General features: G+C 39.0%; 2 protein-coding genes across 3 annotated transcripts; one reads left to right on the plus strand and one right to left on the minus strand.

The window, feature by feature from the left end:
- Positions 1–221: 221 nt before the first annotated feature.
- On the minus strand, positions 222–7,503 carry LOC140926164 (NLR family CARD domain-containing protein 4-like). The gene is made up of 6 exons (XM_073375950.1): positions 7,484–7,503; positions 7,411–7,433; positions 7,214–7,288; positions 5,155–5,211; positions 3,506–3,607; positions 222–3,109 (listed from the first exon to the last, which is right to left on the minus strand). Exons 1-6 carry the CDS (start codon positions 7,501–7,503, stop codon positions 222–224), a joined length of 3,165 nt encoding a protein of 1,054 aa, XP_073232051.1.
- A 5,891-nt stretch (positions 7,504–13,394) lies between these two features.
- On the plus strand, positions 13,395–18,875 carry LOC140928552 (uncharacterized). 2 transcript variants are annotated; one of them, XM_073378307.1, is made up of 4 exons: positions 13,396–13,449; positions 15,816–15,896; positions 16,025–16,490; positions 17,074–18,875. In XM_073378307.1, exons 3-4 carry the CDS (start codon positions 16,059–16,061, stop codon positions 17,947–17,949), a joined length of 1,308 nt encoding a protein of 435 aa, XP_073234408.1. In that variant the 5' UTR covers positions 13,396–13,449; positions 15,816–15,896; positions 16,025–16,058; the 3' UTR covers positions 17,950–18,875. The 2 variants fall into 2 exon arrangements, with proteins under 2 accessions (XP_073234409.1, XP_073234408.1); XM_073378308.1 differs by lacking the exon at positions 15,816–15,896 and having other exon boundaries at positions 13,395–13,449; positions 16,027–16,490.
- The last annotated feature ends 5,045 nt before the right edge of the window (positions 18,876–23,920 follow it).

Here is a 23,920-nt window from a genome sequence, read left to right on the forward strand (position 1 = left end):
CTCTCATTCCTGCTTTTGTCAAAGCCCCACAAAACCGCTTTTAAGACTGAGCTCGGATATCCCATACTTGCTATCTCACGTGACCTCCTCATTCCTGCAAATGCTACGGTAGAATCTCAATCAAACCACGACTTACAGGTAAGTCTCGTTTAATTAACAATTTTGGCTGTTGTTTCGTACCATTTGTATCATTGCTCTTTCCAGTATGAAATTGTCCGTGGTCAGAGTAACAAGAAGTGCGCTGGTTGGATTAAAAGTTCACTATTTGCTTGCCAAATGTCCATGAGATTTCTCCCGCCTGCTTCGGAACAATCTTCCTGATCAATCCATAGTTCAAGAAGTCTTGGTAGATTCCTGATGTACGGTATAATAGATGTTACTGAGTCACCCAAGGGATTACCCCGCAGGTCTAATATTCTCAGTCTGGGATTATGGCGTGAAACACTTTCCAGTAGAGAACACACGTCATTTCCATTAAGATTCAGCTTCCGAAGGTCTAATTCCAACAAGTTGGGGGAAAATTGAAGGCTTTCTATGAATGTTGTAAAGTTCTTTCTCATGCTAAAACAACCTAAAGAAAGTTTCTTTAGTTTGTCTAAACTGAATGACAGCTTAACATCTACGACCTCCTCACTGCTTTGCTTTGTCGCCCCTTTTAATTTAAGAAATCGTAACGATGTCAACGTGGGCAGTGATCTACCAAGCGCTGCAGCAAGGTTTGGTGTCATAGTGAGCTCACGGAGTACCAGGTGCTGAAGTTGCTCGTGTGTGATACTTTCAACTAACTTTGCAGCCGCCGATGACGAGCAATGTCCTACGTGAAGACAGAGAGTGATCGTGTTTCTAAAATGTGGCAGCAGAGAGATAAGTTGTTCAGCTCCCTTTGGTGTCAGCACACATGACAAAAAAGGTCCAAACACTTGTTTTTCCAAAGTGTCTTCAAGAAACTCTCCTATCTTCCACGAGCACTTCTCTGTTAGCGTGGGAATTTCTTGTAGGAGACGAACCATGAAATCAAAAGCAGGCTTTCTGTTACGAAGTTCAATAATGTTTAAACGTTTGCCACAGTTTCGTATCAGTGCAAGAGGCTCTTCGGCGTTACAATTGTCAAGAAAGTTGTCATAAACTTGTAAGCGTGTAAGAAATTTCAGACTAAATAACCCTGAACGCAACCTCGAAAAGTCGGTTACAGTAGTAATTCCATCCGCTTCAATAAATACCTTGGCATGGTTGAAACAAAGCAGCTGCAAATCTCTAATAAAAAAACGTACTTTGCCAGAATTATAACTAAGAATAGCGGTGAATCGACATGAATCAAACTTTGATATAAAACCACAATTACAATCCAAGAACCTTTTAACAAAGTCACACATTTTCGGAATTTCAGTATTTACATTCTTTATACGTTCGAGTGTTTTAAGCGTGAGTAGAGAGCGATGCTTGTGGAGAAAATAATACGCGAAAGGTAACTCGGAAGTGAAATCGAAATGAATAGACCAGTCTGTAGACCGACAAGAATTGCAATCCTTTAACTGAAGCAGCTCAAAAGGAAATTCTCCATCAAGGAAGACACCATCAACGCAATCGAAACAGTTCCTTAACAATTCACCTTTTGACTGAACTTCTTCAAACGACTGCCAAACCAGGTAAAAGAAAGTGCGGTGCCTCTCAGTGACCTCCGATAACGGTTTGTCTGTTTCCTTTACATCTGGTACAGTTGCGGTTAAATCCAATGAAGGATCAGACATCCTCACCAACTCCAAATGCTTAAAAACTTTCGCGGCCCCTTGGTCAGTTAAGCCACATACAAACATGAGAACGTTCTCTAAGGCAACACAACCCTCTAAGGTGCGAGCGTGCTTTTCAACTGGACCAAGATCTCCTTCAGGGATAACACATCTGTAGGTGATGAACCATGCTGAAAGAAATTCTTGAATACTCTTGTGCACAAAGGAAACCAGTCCTGATGGTCTGCTGTTTCGTATGTGCTTCGTTACTTGAAGTAAGCCAATAAAAGAACTTTCTTCGCAGAAAATGGAAGGAGGCAGCTGTTTGTAATCAAACACGTGATCGTCGTTGAAAAGACTATCCAACGACACCTTTCCGATTTCACAAAGGATCTCCTCGAAATCTTCTACCTCACGAAAGTCACAAGAAGCAGAAGCAGAATGTTTCGCTTGATTGTGATATAAAACACTCTGGACTATCTGCACAAACAAATCTGTTTTTGTTTTGGGCCAGCTCTCCAGGTGACCTTCTTTCCACAGATTGCATAAAAATAAGAGAAGTAATGGACTTTTTGCTAGAGCAAACAAGTCTTTCTCATGCAAATGATCGAGTAGATTTTCTGCATCTTTATCGCTCCCAAGCTTTCTCTTCATGTAAGACGAAATGTCACAGTGGCTAAAGCCAACAATCTCAGCACGAAGGACTTTTAGGACTCTCCTTTCTCGCAAGTCATCCGCTTTGGAAATTCTGCTGGTTATCAATACGTAACAGTCTCTCAGTTTGTCACCTTTGAATATCTTAAAGATGTCAGAGTCGCGTCCGCACCGATACTCGTCGTAGCCATCGAACACAAGTAAAACTTTATCCTGGTTGTCGGTGATATATTTGAGAAGGCCCTCTGTCATGGATTTATCCTCCTCGGCAAAAATGTTGGAACAGCTTAAAACATCTTTGAGGCTTTGATGTTTTGATACTTCTTTTAGATTAACGGCAACGAGAAGTTCGAACTTCTTCAAGGCAACGGCCGTTTCGTCATAACCCTTTTCATCGTCCAGATTGAGTTGAGCCCAGTCTAGAGCCAGCTTCTTAACAAACGTGGTTTTCCCAATTCCCGTTTGTCCTTGCACGAGTATTCTTTTGGGAAACGTATCGCTCTTGTTCGCAGTGAAAAGATCGCAGTAATGATTCAGCTCGGTTTGTGATGGCCCAGCTGCGTGTTGTTCCTGCTTTACCCACGACAATCTTGTGTAGATTTCATGGATGTCAACAGGATCTAACGTGGACCAGACGGATGTGGGCACAGTTGCTGAGTCCTTGTAATAATCAGCTAATTTACTTCGGCAGGTCTTTACATCGAAACCGCCGTGTACGGAACATGGCTCTAATTGAGAAAAAAAGGCAAAATATCAATTAATATTTATCTTTCAAAAAGTTCTTGGGGGTACAATCAGAGCATCGAACTTTGCCTGTCGGTCTCTTATAATTAGTTCGGTCTCAGTTTTATGTGATTACACAAATGAGGAAATCCCGAATATTTATACTGTGCTTTGCATAATTTGTGCTCCTAAAATCTAAATCTTCGCGAAATACGGTTTCCAAACTTTCGAAAAATTGCGTTCTTGCGTAATTAGTAAGAAAATGATAGCGTGCTTCTGTGGCGAGAGAATAATAAAAATGATGAATTCCAGGTCGTATGCAAAAGACGTTTCATCACTATAGGAGATCTTTTAATAATAAATAATTTATTTATTTACTTTAAAAGTTCTGTTAACCATACCAATACCGTTTTCATGGCGAACTTGATGACTTGGACCTGATGCTCCACTCTCTGCTCCAGTGTCATTCCACCTACTTGAGTCTTGCTCAAGGCCACTTGGAGCTACAAAGTTATTAACAACAAAATATTACCAAAAAGTGGTCAAAAATGGTCCGCCAAAATTCTAAAATACTTCAGCCGATACATTTGAAAAGCGCGAGGATTTAATTCCCAACCTTTGCCTCCAAGGAAAACAAAAACCACAAGACGATGGAATAACTGACCTCTTTTGGTGTGGGTAAATACGTCGCTGAAGGAAAAGTCGGTTGCCCCCTTTACTAATAAGGGACACCTGAAATTTAATTTATTTCTAAGCTGTAGACATAAATCTTAAACCCGGTTCCAACGTCGCATTCCACACTTGCCGAATCTGATGTAAATGAGCGGGAACCAATAGATTTTCGTCATTAGCATTGAAGTCAGCACATGTGAAATTCCACGTTTGAACCAAAGCTACAAACAAATGGGATCTGCATCCAAAAATATTATACAGATTTAGCCAAGGCTTAAGGCGAAGCTCTCGTTGTTGCACTTATAAATGTACTCAACCAAAACATAAACTTGAAACCACTACAAAGAAATCTTTCAAATCTGTGCTTATAACATTACGTACAGTGGATCATTCATTTTGGGGGAAAAAGATCTGTAACTAATAGAACAATGGAAGTTAGATGTAATCGAAATTTTTTTCTCTAAAAGAGCAGGTGGCCATTTACCGCCAAAACACGCTTTGGGCGCGAGAGAGCTTCGCTAAGAATAAATGATACATTTTACAGTTGTGTGCGTAATGTCCTAGCCTTTGAGTGAACGTGAGGCTGAGGTTGACCTTGTTTTGATACAAACCTCTTTCTTTTTCTTACGGAAATTTTGCTGAAAAAATAATAGTTAGCATAAGAACCACATGATTTACATGATAAAGCAGGAAGGGTTGTATCAAAACAAGGTCAACTCTAGCCTCGTTTGCACCTGTAACTGTAAAGTGGGCTGTTGTTTATTATTAAGTGCCGCGGTGAGCATGATCTACAATTTTAGTCAAAATTTGGTCAAAATTCTTTATTAAGAATGACGAGATGAAATACTCCTGGCCTCAAAAGGGAGATTGTTTCCCCAATTTAGCTCCAGCGTACCTTATAGAATGCTTTCCGAAAATGGCACGGCTTTGAAACAAGAAAGGATGAAGTAGGGCCTCTTTTCAATCATAAGGGGATTCGCTAAGCTGGAAGAAAATGCAGATTGTCTGCATGTAACAGTAGCTTAAAATTTACTAAATATGAAAAATGGAAATCAGGGGAGAGAAAATGCGTCCTGTTACTATGAGGGACACAAATATTAATTTATTATCTAAAAGGAAGGTTTATGTTGCTTATTAGTTATTTCCAAGTTGCCCCAAGCTTCTGTTTCAAAGCTAGGGTAAGTGACAAGCCACTGATGTCAAAATTACTGATTTTTTTACTCTTCTTCAAAAAACTCATTACTTCACAAGCAATGTTTCACAGTTGGCTTCCTTTCAAAACTGAAATTTTTTACCTTGAAATAGCTTTATAAAATGTCAGTAACATTGAAAGTTCTACCTTGATCAACATGGCTGCTTTGACATATATGTATGTTACCAAGTGATGCTTCCACGTCATCAGTTGCAACACGCAGTTCTACTTCCTTCTCAGAACCTTAAAGAATGATAAAATAACAATATATTTGTTTTTCAAAACAAACTACAGGTGAAACCTGTATTAAGTGGACACCCTCGGGGAATGCTGTAGTTTCCGCTTAATACAGGGTGTCCATCTAATACAAGTTTCAATAGATAACATCACATAGATGTCAAATGCCATTCAAATGAACAGTGGAAATGTTAAGAATACTCCCAGTGACTTTCACGATATACGTTTGCATTAATTTCTTTATCAAAGTGGACCAATTAATCATAGTACCATAAACATAGATTGCAACTCAAATTTGAAGAAATCAGATGAGTGAAACAAGCTCTATACAAACAAAACGAAATAGAAAACAATACTGTACTGTGAAACTAATAAATTAAGTTCGTCAGGTAACGCTTTTTAACGTAAAAATCGAAAAAGTTGTAGGTGGCAATTCAAGGTAATCTTTCCCCTTTTTTGGTGTCCGGCATGTTGGGTGGTGGAATTTGATTACAAGTGTCCATTTAATACACGTTGGTACAATAACAATAGAAACGACTATTTCAGGTACCTTTTAGGTGTCCGCGTCCGCTTAATAGAGGTGTCGGCTTAATAAACGTTTCATTTAAAGTAAATAAGGGAAATAAATTTTGGGACTTCGGCTACTGTCCACTTAATAGAGGGTGTCCACTTAATACGGTATCCGCTTATTACAGGTTTCACTGTCTGTGGATAAGCTACAACATGGCTATACAAAAATAATATTAATCTATATAAAATGCCCTACTCAACTCCTGAGGGTAGGCGGGGGGTACTTGTGTTAATTTTTGCTGGGTATGTCCCGCTGGCCTCTCAGAGCCCCTACCCCATTATAGTCTATTTTATGCCCAATTATAGACCCCATCTTAGCACCTTTTGGGCATATAATATTATTTAATTTTCGCGATCCCAGCTTAGTCACTGTCTATTTATGTATATACCTTTTAAATCGTTTAAATAGGTCATCATATAATGAATTGACAAATTTTTTAAATTGAATGAAGAACACTTTACTTTTTAGCTACAGTACAAACATTCTGGTATGTTTGCTAACTGTAAATGTGAAGAACTTTCTTACCCCAAAAATCAGAAAATATGTGAGCCCATTCTAGTAACTCTATTGAAAATGCAACCCCATTATAGTCAATCCAGTCGTGAAAATGTGACCCCATCCAGCGGCACATCCCCATTAGCCTCTTATAAGAAGTACCCCCCCACCCCCCACCCCAGACTCAGACTCAACTGCAGCAAAACAAGGGCTTGTATCCAGCTCAAATCCTCCAGATGGATATCAACATTACATTTAACAACAAAATAATAAATCAAGGTAGGTATAGTTCTCGGGATTACATGACTGGACAACTAATCTTAAATAATTTCCCAACATAAAAAACGATTTTGAAACGTCTTGTTCCTAAAGTTAGGCATGTGACTGTTTCTCAAGATTTGCAACTTGACTTGCTTTGACCAGTTAACTCATTTTATTGGAAATATCACTGTTGCAATTAATATTGGGTGGCATATCTATCAGAAGTGGCTGATCCAGGGGAGGCCCCCCCTACTTTTAGATCAATCAGGGGCCTGCATGGTAATTTTTTTTTTCCAGACTGCCCTCCCCCCCCCCCTTTCCTGAAGGTCTGGATCTACCACTGATCAGTATCAGCAATACATGTAGAGAATATGAAGAGCTAAGAAGTGTGAAGTCACAAAAACTGAAATTTTCAATGGCTTGGATCAATTTACACCAACAGAATGATCTTTAGCAAGTCAACATTTTTCAAGTTGTTCTTTCTTGATATGCTAGTTTAACCAATCCCAAAATTTCACAAATTTAGTTTTTCTGACATCCTCACTACTCTCCTCTATATATGATGTAAATGATTTGTTCTTTCTGAAAAATTTGTGCTAACCAATCCCATAACTTCACAGATTTAATTTGTGACATCATTACTTCTCTTCTCTAAAATGTTTAACTAAACAATTAATGTACCTTGATCAAGGCAGCTTGCACCAGCTGATGTTCCCTGATAATCTGAAATAACACTCTCTACTTTCTGCTCAGAACCTTCAAGAATAAATAAACAGTCTTAATTGAACCAAGTGTGAACATTACAGGCCACTTTGGCAGAAGTAATAATATTTGATACTAATTTGCTCACTAGTATTAAAACTTGTGCTTGTACCAACTTGCCCAACTCCACCAGATTGACCTTTAGTTATCAGAACAAACACTCAATTAATAAGTATTAAATTTTTATACACTGTCTTGGGTGTGACCATTGTTCTATGAGGTTGCTTAATTATGCTTGTAAAATTATGACGAAATGAGTCAAATGTAAAATATAGTAAGACGTTGCAAAGCAGCAAATAGACACAACAGCAGGCTGCTGATTAGGGAACAGTTAAACAATATTATTGATACCTGATGTTTTTGGTTCCTTTCTCCATTTTTGGAAGATGTTTGATGCACTTCTTCTTATTTGCTTTCCAAGAGTATTTACTTGCTTCTTAGGGTGACGATTTTCCATTCAGCAACTTAACCAAGCTTCAATATAATCATCAGAAAACATTAATGTAATAAACCCCTTGTAAATTTTTTGCAATATTATATTCAAGCTAATGCTCCAAACTCAATTTTTTGCAAAGTTGCCTTTGATACCTTAAAATAAACTGTAATTGGCTCCTTGAGGAATACTGTTTACTTCCCTTATAAACATTATTATGGTTACCAGATAACTTCAGGCCTGTCTCAATAAATTGTGCAATTAATAAGTGAGAAGTAAGAAGTTCATTGTACACTCCCCTTTTTAGTGATACAAGACAAAGGTGTAATGTATCATAAAGGTTTTAAGAAATATATATCTAACTGAAAAAGAGGAAAAAAAAGTACCTAAGTTTTGGTTAAATATTTCTATGGTACAATAACATGTTAAAACCTACATTAAAATGCTTGTAGGATCAAGAAATTTATGTAACAATATTTGCCTTTAGTTTTATGCCTTACTTAATTTCAGGTCTTTATCTAGGCTTTTCCAGTGCACAAACTGACAACAAATGATCGCTGACCAGCAGATGCTTTAAATAAAGGGATATTTAGTTGTTGTAAATTACATGCTACGTGGCCAGAGACATGGCCTCTGGTATGGTGACTATAGCTTGGATGTTGACACATTAAAAACCGTCATCGATGTATTTTAATGCAAAAACTGAGTGTCCCTTCAATATAATAATGCTGTCTTACAGGTAACAAGCACAATTCTCAGAGAACTGGAAAAAGAAAAAAAAAACCGTCCCGCTGATTGCCTCTTTTTGATTGGATGTCGTTAAACAACAAACGCTTACCAAGTCTTCTTCATCAGTTATTATTTAACCATTCGTTTAACAACATCCAATAAAAAAAAAGGCAATCAGCGGGGCGGTTTGTGGCTGGCACGTATGAATCTTGCTACACATTCCAGTCGCTCGAATATTGTGCGATTTCGATTTTCTTCGAGGGCTAGCTCCGGGCCGTTTGGATGGATTTTCAATTGGAAGGTACGAGAAGAATCGTGAATCTTTTGATTTTTATGCTGCAAAGTTTGAAAGCGGAGCGATGCGCTTTTGGGGGGAAAAATCGCTCTGGCGCTGGAACCCTTTCAAAACAAGGATTCCTCCCTTGTCCTTCTATTATATGGAACAGTCAACGGCGAACTCAAAGTCATTCAAAATCGCTCAAAAAACCGCTTTTGAGGCAAAAGGACGACTATATACCACAGGTAAGGTAATTCAACGTTTATTTATCATTGATTTATATACATAGTTAGCGATATATCGCTATAGGTGAAGCAAATGGTAAATCCAGTACATTTACTATAAAATAACAATCGGCTATACACAAAGAGATTGTGTGGGCCCCCTGTGGTATAGGATCAAATATCACCCCTCCCTAAGTCCTTAACAGAGTCCATAGGTGAAGGTTCCCTGCCCAGGAATGAAAACTTTAAAGTTCAGTGGTTTACAAATCATCTGTCGACTGCCGAAAACAATGAGGAGATAGTTCTCAAACACCAATCATGGATTTGTTGTAGTTAGGTTATCATCAATTTATATCCTCAGTAGCATGAGATTCCTAGTCTACTGTAAAGGACATACTTGTCCAATACTCCAACAAATTTATGCATGGCATCATTAAATTTCTCATTGTTTTGCTTTGTTCTTTTTTTTTGTCTTTTGTACAGTACTGTAAATACAATTCAATACATTATGCCATGCATAAATTTGTTGGAGTATTGGACAACCCTCATAAAGGAGAGAGTTTTTTTCGTGTCATCAAGGTAGCAGCTCACACGTACGGTTGAGGATGTCTCAATGACTGCTGGTACGTTGTTTACACAGATACTAAATAACAGGGTTCTATGCCAGTACGCTACTTTGTGACACTCCACACACCACTGGTAGAACGTCAGACAGCCAGTATTAATGCAAACCACTTGACATCTTTGAGAAAAGTAGCTGTTAAACCAGGAGACTGAAGGAGACTGGTCTATTACAACAAAGATGTCTACCTCAAGGACATTTTCAACGTTCCCTGGTTCATTCTAGACACTTTTGATTATGTGGAAGATAAACTATATGTATATTATTACAATACCCCGTTTACTCAGATTTTAGATCAACATGTGCCTCTGAAAACTGTTAAACTCTGAACACGGCCAACTCCATTCATCAATAATATAATATATTGCCTCAATTAATGAAAACAAGAGATCATTGGCAGAAGTTAGCTACGCAAATAAACGATCCTGCTGCCTCAGCCATGGTCTGGCTACAAAACTTTCAAACTGAGAGCTTCATGTAGAAAGGCTGAAAGGAATTTCATCCAAGAATGTACATGTATTATCACAAAATTCAAATGACACTAATGTGATGTGGAAGACAAAGAAATTGGGGAGTGTAACGGTTTAACAGCGATGATGATAAAACTATTGCAGATAGATTAAATCAACTTTTTATTTCGGCTGGAGAAACAATGAATAAAAAAATCAAACAGCCTGCTCATGAATGCGGTTACAATCCAGCTGCAAACCTGCAGCCCAGAATTTCCAAGTGCAGAGCAATTTATTGAGTTGTATGGTTGCTTTAATTGAGTGTGGGATAACTCGCTTAATTTTTTTATCAAGTTTGAATTGTTAGTAATAATAACAACAATAAAGGACTCAAGGAGAACTGTCGAGTTATTTTAGTATATGTAGGCTTGTTTATAGCCTATGTGAGATTAAAGGAATCACATAAATCATTGAAGCACTTTTGCCTCCTTATCATCTGGTCGAGGCATATTGCAATAGAAATCAGCAAGAATAAAAATAGGAATTTAATACTTTTTAAATGTCATTGTTGCTAGAGGAGCAAGAAACTCAAAATAAATCTATAGGACGTCCAGACAACAAATGATTTAAAGTTTCAAACTTGTATTTTTAAGCCGTAGCTGGGGAAACCTGTGGGCAGATACATGCAGCGTATGCACGACAACTCCTTGAGTCTAGTGCACCTCCTCTGGGCGTATGAACTTGGTCTAGTCTGTGCAGTATAACTGATGTCATGCATTCCAGTTAAACTGCAGATACCTAACCCTATATCCAATTACAGCTTATTTACTGGCTATACTGCTGATCTTTTGGCAATTATTTTAATTGATGCAATTACTCAAGTCAGCGTTTAAAAGATAAAAATCAAAGCAATCTTTGTTTTCACCAATTTGATTTTTTCTTGTCTCTAACGTCATTAAGCCGTAAAACAAAAAAACCTGTCACGGTTTTGTCAATATTTTTGGATTACAATGAAAAGTTACAGAACAAGAATTATTTTTAAAAACAACAAAAACATTTAAAGGAACAAAAATGTGAGGTTGATTCAGACAGTCACAGTAATTAATAATTTGAATATTTTAGGCAGTTCAATACACTTTAATTTGATACAGGGTTTTAGGTACTGTCATACTGTCCAACCTTTTGAGTACAAGTAAGTAAAATTAGGATAATTTTATAACCAAGGTTTCAGGCAAGTACCGAAGGGGAGAGCCGCCAGAGGAGATCTGGGGGCATGCTCCTCCACAAAAATTTGAAATCTTGATCCGCTGAAATGCCATTTCTAGTGTTCTGAGAGGACAATTTTTGACTAAATCAATTACTAATACTTACTAATCGATTGTAATTTATATGCTTATTTTTATGTACAAGTACTCAAATTAATTTTATATTTTGTTTGGTTTATAAATAAGTTTTCTGCATATCAGTTATAAGTAAGCTAGTATACTCTGTTATATTGTGTTCTTGTATAAATATCATAAGAATTCATTTGAAAAATCAAAACAGATGTCAAAATTGGGATTTTTCCTATCCCGATCACATGTTGGTCTGAATTCAGGATTTTCAGGCAAAATCAGGAGAATCCCGATGAAATCGGAATGGTGGAACAGTCTGTACTGTAAACGGAGATGCCAACTTCTGGAGATCTTAAACCTGGAGACTCTCTCATTTTCACCAGACCAACCCACCCCCCTCCCAACAAATTGATCCAGCCCCCAATGGGAATGCAGGGTTCATACAAAAAATTGCAACCATTTTTCAAGGACTTTTCAAGGACCACATTAGATTTTCAAGGACAACTTACTAGGAATATAATTTCACAGACTGTACAAAAATGCACATTCCCAGTCCATTCTAATAAGACTTTAAGGCTTTAACTGTTTGCTTCACCAACTTCTCTACATTTTTCAGTTCACTTGTCGTAAATTGATAGTTAATTAATGCACAAAATACAGAGCAGTCTTTATGTAAATAACCTTTAAATTCTCTGAGCTATGATTAATATTTTATATTCTGTTTTGAACAACCAAAAAACATCAAAAAACTCTTTCCAGGCTACTACATTCAAAAGTTGAAGAAAACTCAAGGACTTTTCAAGACCGTGTGAACCCTGGAATGGCTTAGGACATTACATGAAGTCTTACATGAAGAACATACTATCAAAAATCGCAATCATCTTTTTGATGATTTTATCTGAGAGATATGGTGACCTGTATGGAAGAGCGGGAGATCGGCGGTGTCATATCTGGGAGACTTGGCATGTATGTGTAAATGACCGTAAATGATCCAATAGATCGCCCAGGGCATTTTTTTTTTAATTTTAGGGGTTCATAAGAAAGCATTTAAAAGATAGGAGGTGTTTGAAAGTGAAAGGTGTTTATCCTCATAACTGTAACAAGCTCGACCAAAAATAACTGAAGCTTTAAGCAACAATAATTATCAAGAGAGTTTATAAATAGTGGAATATCCATTTCGTCAATCAATATGTCTGTCATGTTTTAGCCATCCAGAGAATCCAGTGTCAAAATTGATGTCAGAATTCTTACTCAGGGTCATTGTGCTGCCATTAAGTTAGTTTATTCTTACTCTGAACTTGACTTTGCACAAGATACAATACATAAACCCTTGTAAATCCACTAAGAAACTGAATAAATTGAATGATTTACTCCTTTTTGCTAATTCCTCAAAGGGCCCGTGAAAATATCCTGTGAATAATTTTGTATTAAGCTATGGATAAAGCAAATTCATATATTGTAGGCCCCTAAATTTTCCTTGCTGCGTTACAGCAGTTTGGAAAGATTATGAGCTCTACAAGATGCAAAATAATATTATGGGATATGTCACTGTCGAGAACCTTCCAAGACCAACTAGGAAAAGAAAATGGTCATCCTCGACAACAAAGGCAACTCCCAGCTGTCATGATAGGAAGAGGGAAGTAGGACATAATAAATTCACTTCAACACTTTCTCAAATAAAAGGCCAGCAACACAGAGACTTAAAACCTAACAATACCAAAAACGGTCTGATCTGAATTTGAGGTGATCATGGACACCACGCTCTGCCAAAACCAAACTTACAACTGCGAGACGAGTACATCTGTTTTAACTGGGTCCACCCTCAAACAGGGAATCTATAATAAAAGATGTTTCATAGGTTACGTTCTACAGTTCAGCTTACCTTTCTTAAATTTAGAAAATACTTCAACCGCTACCTCTACATCATGAATAGTCTCCCAGAGATGTAAACAGCTTGATTGTGTGATCACCGTATTTGGATCGGAACCAATACGTCATTGGTGACGCAAATTTTTGAAACAAGACAGTCACGCGATTCACGATCCTCTGCTTGAGCGGGTGGAATTTCAGTGAAACTTCGATTTTCTGTAAGTATGGTCTAGTGAAGCTATATGTAACCACATAATGTAAGTACACTCTCGCAACTATGAATAATGCTTGCTAGAATAACATTCCTCTCACAGATAGGCGGTGGAATTTTACAGAAGAAGTGAAAACTCTACTTCCGGTTTTATGATTCTTGCTAATCAGTTCCTGAATATGTCCGTTATGACGAAAGAAGCTTCTTTATAGTCATAGAATTTTAAATTGATAAAACATTACTAGTTAAAGCATTTCCATATCATTCTCAACACCACCTGGAGCTGATCAAATAAGCTCATATTTACCTGTTTACGGGAATGTTTATATTTAAACCCACCAATGTGGTGTTAGTGGTCTGTTTATGTCGGCCCGAGCAGGCAATCTCGCTTCAATCGTCTCACTTGTGCCTGTGACGACTCTCTGTGATAGCATTTTTAGCTGGAGGAAGGGACTGTAGCCTGAGTATTCGGTGTTTCTGTGAGAAATGAAGAGAGAACTGAAAAGGATGAGAGCGAAACGAAACAAAAAGCTTTTCTGTCTCAATATTGATTCTCTATTCCCACTAGCCTCCGACGCAGGGGTTCGTCACGCGTTGCTGCCCCCTACCCCTCCTCGAACCCCTTAGAACATCCGCCGCGTGGGAGGCTATATTCCCACTTCGCCGCTCCGTCATCTAAAATTTCCTCTCCTCCCACCCCTAAGGTAGGCCTGATACTCAGGTTAAAAGGTCTAGGAAGAAAATTCATTTTGACAAGTGAAGGTCTTGTAATGTCCAGAAGAAGTCGGTTTCTGAGCTCATAGGAACTGGTTTTCTAGTTTGGAGATTCTTCAGGAGCGAGACGTCCATGAAGATCAGCTGAAATACATAAAACTGGAAGAAAAGCAAGATTTCAAATACCATGAAACCTTTTTATGGCTAATATCAATTTGCATTTTTGACGCTTGGGGTTAAGTTTTAGGCCGTTTGACGGCTGACGGTTATAATCCCACTGAGACCCTCTTTTAATATAGTAAATACTACATGTAGCATGACAAGAAGACTCCCTGTTAGAACGTACTGTGAAAAGGCACCATTATTTTTCAGTGATAGGAAAAAGGTGTAAGGAGAGATTTTCCATGAATTCTTTATTTGCCTCGAATTTCGTATATAGCTTTCAAATGTTCGCTTTGATGTTGTTTTCAGTAATTCATACTGAATTTGCATAAATAAGTTTTAGCTCCGCAAAAAGGCTCGTCCCATTTTTATTATCCTTTGTTTCATTTGCTTTGTGTTCGCTAGGTAATAATCATAGAAAAGCCAACAGTGTTCCTTATTTTAACAAACAAAACTAATTGCTCGTTCTCTTTTCAATTATATACATTTTACGTCAATGTCGACTCTTGAAAGAATATTTAATTTCTTAATAATGGTTTATTTGACTTTAGTCTATTTTTCGTGATTTTACTACCGGGCGACATTTATTCATAGAAACGCCTTTCGTGCAGGTGCATCTCGTTTTAACTGCAACTTAAGTTATATTTATTTGCGAAAATCTATTTCATTAAGTTGTTCGTTAAAGAGAAGTCTGAATAACCGAATTTTGAATATGAAAGGTTTTGCGGTCTTGCAATTTTAAAATTAGATCGGTTTTTGTTTAAGGTGAAAACTTCCAGTTCACGGTCTACGCTTCTTCTGTTTAAACAGCCGATAGCTGAACTTGCAATTTAATTCATATTGTAACATTTTGTATATAAACGCTGTTTTGCTGACCAAGCTAGGTGTTTGTCTCAGTACTTTTACATTCTAAAATAGCAACAGTAACAAAAGATTTCAGGGTAAAAATAGAATTTGTATTTAGTTTTCATTTAACTCTATGTGATTTTTTTTATATTTCTATTGTATTCTTTTGTCTTCAATGGTTGTAAAAATCATATATAAGTAAGTTAGTTTTTACTGATTGCCGATTATTTCGCCGTGTCCTAGCCGAGTTATTGCTGTTTGATCCGCTGAAGAATAAATGCTGTTGGAACCTAGTTTAGTTCTGTTTTATCCACTGCTGTACCAGTTAGTGATCAGATCCCGGTCCTACAGAGAAGTGACTGTTCTTCCCCGCAAGCGAGTTGCCATTTGAGTCTAGTTTTCCCCAGTTTTATCGTGAGTCAAGCACCGAGTTCCCGTTGAGCCTTAAATTGGTTTCAAAGTGGAAAAGCCTCCCGTCACAAAGGGGATCCTAATCTGTCAAAAATGGTATATAAAGGGGTAAGGGGTTGGATCTCGGGGCGGAGCTTACCCGCATAAAACTTTGAGGAGTAGGCTGCCCCGTCCCCTGGGAGAGAGCTTCTTGCTACGTGTAAGCAGGGTTTCATGCCGGAGTTTTCATTGTCTTCGCAGCTTCACTCTTTCCTTCTCGCTCCCCGACAACAAAGCCCTTGCTGGTACAGTTTATGAATCACTGAAATTTGTCCATACAAAAGGGAGGCAAATCCTGTTTTCCAACAAAGCAACCAAACCAATAACAGCTTTCATCCCCAGTTTTTCTTTACTGAATACAACTAAACGTACTACAGTCATCTAAAACCATTCGATTGTCGTTTCTTTATAGGGGTAACTGTAGGCCATTTATAAGTGCTTACCATGCGGTCAATCTGCCTTCTTTTCCTTCAAGCTGTGTTCATTGGTTTTGCTCGACACACCAAAGTAACTGCGAAGAGGCATTGCCCCAAGTTTACTTCTTGTATTGACAGCTATGCTGACATTTATAAATCCCTAGCATCAGAGGAGAACAGTTTCAAAATTGAATCTGCGCTGTATCCAGCAATGACACCATCATCACTTGTAGTTAAAGTAGAGTTCATTACAAACAATGAAACATCAGTGGCAAATTACACTTGGAGTTTAAACTGTTTATATGTTGCTATTCCTCCTCAAGTCCTCCAGCTCTTGTCGCTTGGCTCCGTTCTTGTTACACCACGCACACAAGAGCTGAAAATCTGCATCCCCGATTTCTGTAGAAATATTGCATCGACCAAGGAGAAGAAAGACCTCATGACAGGTGTTCTCTCTGCGGTACGCAACTGTATGTCTACTATTCTGTAATAGTTTACACTAATTACAGGAGTTACAGAGAAACCGAGATTATACAATTAAAAGAGGATTAATCAGAGTCATAAAGAATCCATACTCTTACACAAAATTCTTACACTTTAGGAGCCAACACCAAGAGGAATTATTGTTGGAGCAAGAATTTATCAAATCCAGTCTTGTGAAAGTTTTAAAAAGGCAGAGATGTAGATTTTATGTCGCATTTCGGAAGTGTCAAACAAGTTTTTACACTTCTTTTTTTCAATTTAAGAAAAAAGTCGCGTAACTACTTTATTACAAAATGTTAACCAAATCTATGAATCACCTTTTTCAGTCATTAAAATGAAAATAAGGGTGTTTTCTGCGGAGTATCAGTGTTGCTATAAAAACCACTAAGGTCTAGACTGACCATAAATTGTTCTCCAATTTTAAACTGGGTGTTGAATATTTTATTGTTGCATTAACTGGTAAAAAAAGTGGCAATATGTGTTGTGTGTTTGTTCAACCAGTTGGGTCTCTATCGTATTATACAAATATTGATCATATTAAACATATTTCTTTTTCACAGCTTCAAGATCTGGCCGTGAATCCAGGAGTACGGGATCCAAGACTTAACACAGTAGATTGCGTTATAGAGGGACATAAAACAGACATAATGGCTACTGGACAGAGTTCGTACATAAGAGCAATTTTATGGTGCGCTTTTATTTTTTCATTCTGGGCTGGTCCTTATTTAGCGGAAATTATTTTAGGTGTGATAGAACAGAGATCCCAAGGTAACCAAAGTCCAACTGCAACCTCATCCGCCGGGACGGGGCAAGTTGAAGTTGCTATAGAACTCCTTGATCCCCAGGCTCCCACTTCCCCGGGCCCGGAAGAAAATATTTCGGAGCCCCTGATAAGGGCAATAGATTGGGTATGTCGTTTATTGCTTTGTGTAGAAATTATAATATTAGGCTTTATATTCAAATTTTCTGAATCAGGAAATGCCCCAATTGATGTTTACATATATATTGGGATCCTTATTTTGGAAGGTGTGGTATTAACTTGCCTAAAAAAATGCCCTTCGAAAAGAGTCTTTATATCAACATTTTGTTTAATCTTTACATCCCATCATTTTTGTTGGCTGGTGATCGGCATTATGATTAATCCAGTGTGGGGACTAACGGTTTTACTCCTAGCTTGCTTTTCTGTCATATTGTTAACTTTCCTGCTCTGCCAGATTTTTGAGGGAGGCAATTTCAAATGCAGTCGAGATGACATCATGCAAATCATTGTATGTGGTATTACCTTTTGCGGTGGTCTCTCCCTTGTTGCGTCAGCAGTTTTAGCGGGACAGTCGTTTTATGGAACGGGGACTGCGGACGATCTGGTGAAAACTGTATTGTTGTCTGTTATCAGCCTTGGTACTTCACTGTTGTCTTGGCTGAGTAAAAAACGTTAGAAAAAAGAGGAAAATGCTGCTCAATAACTCTAAAACATAAAATAGAGGAATATTTCCAAGCAGATAGCGCCGTCCGTTCTGCCAGCCTGCTAGCAAGCTCTCCATTTGCTATTGGATGAGTCGCGAAAATTCACGCGCGGCTTCGCGGCTCGCTTCGCTTGCTATAAATGGGGAGCTTATACTGGATTCGGGGCTTCCGTTCTGCGCATCTTGAGTAGCCCTAGGAAACTCGGATATTTAGATGATGCCTCCTCTTTTTACAAAGCATGTCCACTCAGCAAGAAGCAAAGATTAATGACATCCAAAAACAGTCGAAACCTCCGTAAGCGACCAACCAAAGCGCAAACCTTCACTGAAGGGTCTCTTCAAGGAATAGGTTTCCGAACACTTCAAAGACAATTTTTCGAATACAATATTTTGGAAGTTACAATCCGTGCAGTATCATTCCGTCACTTACTCTAGTTAGTGATAGTAACATCAACCGCGAAAACATAGATCGGATCTCTTGACAAGTGGTTACTAGCGATAAAAAGCAATGGATCTGTCCCGGTCGTTTACAAGAGACACCAAGTATAACGCTTTAAACACGAAAATTTTGGTGTTTTGTGGTCGTTTACATAGGTGGTCGAACACAGGGGTAACGGCAAACTGTTTAGAGTTAACCTACTTGAATCTTTTTCAGTTTATGGCGCATTCAACCTAACAAGTTGATGGAAAAAAGACTTGTTGAATAACTTGATTTGAGTAGTCTTACTTCAATAACCTGTCTTATTTACGAAACAATAACTTAGTGCAACAAAGCTTGTTTCTATTTGATCAATGTATAGATCTGAATAAGAACGGGCAATTATTTTAACATGGCTTATGAACCTGTTTAAAGGGTAAATTTTGGACTTAAGCTTAAAAATTTTCAGCATTTTTTCTAATATTGTCTTTATTAGTTTGTCAGGCGGAGATCCAGGTTTAGTCAAAAAAGGTTTTATACGGGGGGGCTCCGCCCCAAAGTCTAACCCCTTACTGTTTTATATACCATTTTTGACAAACAAGGTACCCGGTTTGTATACCTTTTATTGACAAAATGATACCTCTCTTACATAGCTAGTAACGAGTACCTACTACCAGCTATACCGCAATCGCAGATTTCCCTCACCTTTCATATACTTCAATTAGTGAAATCCATACTCTTTATTACGTCTGAATTTTACTAGTGATGACCCACCCCAATCTCGACAGTCGCGTATTCCCAGGGAGCATTGCGTGGCTCTGGCCCGAGCGACAGCGAAGGAGACTACATTGTTCCCGGCTCAAAAGCCGAGACTGCGGCCTGGGGAGAATGGAACGGCATGAAGGAGTTGCCTTTATTTTCTATGAGTCTGTGGTCGAAACATTCCTAAGGTAGTCTCTAGTTTAATTTGTACTGAGAAGAATAGTTTTCTCGGTGGCTTGTAAGTATAAAGGCTTACTAAAGTAAAACATCACTAAATCAGAGCTGGAAAAATAAACCTGGTTTCCCGGCCGGGCTTGTCTTTTTGTCGTGTCCGGGGCCACTTCTTGCTCGTCTTAGTTAATAATTTGTCAGAGGATGACTTGCCTGGACCTTTGCCAACTGAGTAAGTTTTGCGGGGTCCGGAGGGTCCTGACCCCCTTATCAGACCTGACGCTTGTTTGAGAATGAAATTCGTATATCGACAGGATCGTATATCACTTTTTAACTGACTGGTTTTTTTCATGAAACGCGCGTGGCATTTTGCCTCTGAACTGTATGTATCCCAAATTACAAGTTTTGCCGGCTTATAATTGGTTATACCCTTCCTGTTAGTGCTGCCGAAGCTGAGCGTTCATTCTCTGCGGATTGGGACGAATCAAGTCATATCTCAGATGACCGGTTGTGAGAACTTGCCCTCATGCACTTACATCATGATCTTAACATTGATGTTAACGAAATATCTGTACAAACTTTGTTACCAAGCACAAGTGGAGGATGTTTCAAGGGTGCATCCTTTACAAGTAGAACTCAAAGTTTGGATCTCTAAAGGAACATGGAGCATAAATATCTTAATTGAGTATATTTACATCAATCTTGCCCGCGCTCCTATGCTAAGTAAAAGAGAAATCTGGCGGCCTCTTCCGAGTGTCGGATACAGGTCCGAGATATTATGGGCTGGGATGGGGTGGGAAGAGAGAAAAACAAACCATCCAAAAGAGGTGCCATGAAGTGGAGAGCGGGCAAGGCGAGGTGCCTGGCCATAACAACAACCTGTGTGTCTTGTCTCCAAGATGATAATGAATGCATGGTGTATGTGTCTTATGTAGTCGCTTAGGCAAAACCGCTGTAAATAGTATCCTATTTACATCAATCTTGCCCGCACTCCTATGCTAAGTGATGGAGAAATCTGGCGGCCAACGTACGAATAATACTTTCCGAGATATCGCACTTGTACCAACAGGAAGACAACGCCCCACACACCCAAACTCAAAACCTCCAGCCTTAATACCCAGACTAAAGAAAAAGCTCGACAGAGTCAGGAAACAAAATTGCCGCGAAACAACTTCTGTTCTGGAGCCACAAAACATATTAACAAGACCAGGGAGCAATAAATCTAGCACAAATGAGTCCCCATAACTAAATAAAACGCTCGACAGAGACAGGTAACAAAAATTCCCGTGGAAAAGACTTCTGCAGGAGCCACAATTCCCAAAATAAATTGTAAACAAGACCTGGGCGTAATAAACTTTATAGAAATTAAGCCCCTGGTTCTAACACACGCTCAACAGAATCAGGTAACAAAAATTGCCGTAAAACAACTTCTGCTTTGGGGTCACAAAGCACAGTGTAAACAAGACCAGGGCGTGAAACTTTCAGCGAAATTAAGCCCCTGGTTCTAACACACCCTCGACAGAATCAGGTAACAAAATTTGCCGTAGAACAACTTCTGCGCTGGAGCCAAAAAACTCAGTGTAAACGAGACCAGGGAGTGAAAATTTTAGCGAAATTAAGCCCTTGGTTCTAACACACGCTCAACAGAGTCAGGTGACAAAAATTGGCCGTAAAACAACTTCTGCTCTGGAGCCACAAAACACATTTATTTAGAACAAAAAACCTGTGGGTTTTGCTAAAAACAACAACGAAAGCATAAGCCAAACAATAGCTCAGACATGAGAATGCAGCAACTTATAATAACACGTACCTTAAAAAACCCAACGGGAATAGCAGCATGCTAGTAAATCAAATTCATGCACTGACTCTGCAGGAATAAACTAGGAAGCACGAAGACTAAACAGCATAGGACAAAATAGGCATATGAAACAGAAAAACTGAAAAGCCCGCATGCGGAAATAAGAAACCGCGGACATAGTGCGAGAACTGAACAAGATCTGACTGCTGCTACCCCACAGCTAGAGCCGCTCAATGAGATTGGAGAAAAACCGAAGCCAGGGAATGTGCCATTCACAGGATCCATCAGAAGGAAATGCTTAAGCTAGGGAATGGTTTACGCCGGTTTCCAGTGGATAAAGCAATTGGTTTCTCTAATACTTATCCACTTTATTCGAATCGAACACTTACTTTGTGAAATTAACAAGAGCTCTTTTAGTTATTTTATGTAATTAATGTAATACTGTATATTGTTTAGGGGTGGGAGTCATTGGGACGACCCATACATCCCCACATGTAAGGGACTGTGCAATAATTATCAGGAAGGGGGGGTTCTAAAATGAGCTTCACCAAAGGAAAAATTAGATAGGTCCCCCCTCCAGCAGCGTCAAGATTAGCTCTGACCCCCCCTCACGTTCTCTCAAAATTATGATGTGCCCCCCCCCCCCTCTCTAACCCGTACCTTTATTCACCGTACTGCAACGCATTCCACTGCGTCTCAAGTCGGTTTAAACGTTCTGCATCTTGTAGAAGACCTGGATAGGGTGATGGCTAAACATAAAGCGACATTTCCTATTGGTGCCAAATCTAAAGCATCCAAATCAAGAAAAAAGAAGGAAGAGAAGAAAAAAGGGAGAAGAAGAGGATTGCTGCCTCAGAAAGCCGTAGGACCCGAACCTGTATAATTTTTCGGTCTTTGGGAGGTGAACCCATTGATGACAACTATGAAACAGAAGCATGTGGCAATCCTCAGCTAGAAACTGTAGACCTAGAAACCCTCTCGCTGTTTAAATCAAGAACAGACCTGGCATGTCTGCGGGACCTCTTAAATGCCAAATGTTTTATTGGCAAAGCTCACAACGTGGTTTGTGACTTCTGTGCATGAAGGATTGTTTCAATCTATCATATGTTGACATTCTAAATAAGTTAAAGCATGTGTTTATGTTGATGCAATATTTAGACATTATGGATAGTCAAAGGAGTGGCATCTGTCTATTTGGAAAATGTTTATTTATTCATTATCGAATTTGTGAAATTTAATTAAGACTCCCCCTCAACTTACTTGAGAAATCTAATGTAGAGCCCCCCCCCCCCTCCTTTCCATTATTTTAACTTAACTAACCCTAACCCTAACCCTAACCCCTCTGGTTTTAGGGGCCCCCCTCCTGATAATTATTGCACAGTCCCTAAAAAGGATAATAATTACAGTGGAACCCGGCTCTACGGACACCCGCTTATACGGACACCTGCTTTATACGGACAGTTTCGTTTGTCCCGACAAAAAACTCGTATATTTTCTCTAAAATCAACCCGCTTTATACGGACACCAGTTAAAGGGAGTGTGTAAATACCCACGGCAAAACCAAAGCTATTTTGTTTTTGCTGTGAAGTATTTGGTTTTGCCGTGAGGTTTTTGGTTTTGCCATGAGGTATTTTGTTTTTGCCGTGAGGTTTTTGGTTTTGCCGTGATGTTTTTGGTTTTGCCGTGAGGTTTTTGGTTTTGCCGTGACAGTTGTGGGCCACCATATACTGCAAACAAAAAGGAAAACGTACAGAGAATACTGACCTTGAAAATCCGAATGTCGATCACGTGGCAACCTATAAAATCTAGGTTGCAAAACGAGATACTTACCGCGAGCATAGCCCAAGAAATCGAGAAGGTGGAAATAAAAACATGAGGCGGAAAGGAAGCGGTGAACGCCAATGAAGAAACAAGGGGAAAGGGTGAGGAGGGAAGGAGTTTGACGAGAACGTTTAATGAGGCCATGATGAGACCTGTGTGTCTTGTCTCGAAGATGATAATGATGCGGGTAGGGGTACTCCCATACATTACCTATGCGGGTATGTGCCGCCCAACGGGGTCGTGATTTTGAAGCTTCTGATTTAGAACGGGGTATCCTTTTCAGAGGCGTTTTCTAGAACGGGGTATAATATTTCGAACGCACGAAAGCTCCAGTTTTGTAAGCAGCCATTTGAAATTATTCAAGGACAGATTGCTTTTAAAAACACAGTTCAATGCGTTAACAAGCAAACTGTTGTACCCTTGTTGCACCCTGTGTTTTAGCGTGCAGGGCGGGCGTATTTTGGCGCGAGCGTATTTCTAGAACGGGGTATCAGTTTTTGGGAGAATTCTAGAACGGCGTATAAAAAATTGGCCCATTTCTAGAACGGGGTATCAATTTTAGGGGAATTCTTTTTTTAGAACGGGGTGCCAATTTGGAGTCCCGGGCGGCACATACCCACCCAAAAAATACCCAAGTGCCAAACCAACCCCCCCCCCCACCCCCCCCTGGGGGATAATGAATGCATGGTGTATGTGTCTTATATAATCGCGGTAGGTACTTCATGTATGGGGACATATACTGTACCGCTTTTACCTATAATTAACTTATAACTTCACTCGCTTGGGCAAGACCGCTGTAATAAAAGATGTTTTATAGGTTACGTTCTACAGTTCAGCTTACCTTTCTTAAATTTAGAAAATACTCCAACCTCTACATCATGATTAACCAGCACAGACAGGGGTAGTATTTGGTCTAAGACTGCCCAAAATGACCGCAAAACAGCTTGATTGGGTGATCACCGTATTTGGATCGG

Source organism: Porites lutea, chromosome 2, assembly GCF_958299795.1.
Source record: "Porites lutea chromosome 2, jaPorLute2.1, whole genome shotgun sequence".
Lineage (NCBI taxonomy): Eukaryota > Metazoa > Cnidaria > Anthozoa > Scleractinia > Poritidae > Porites > Porites lutea.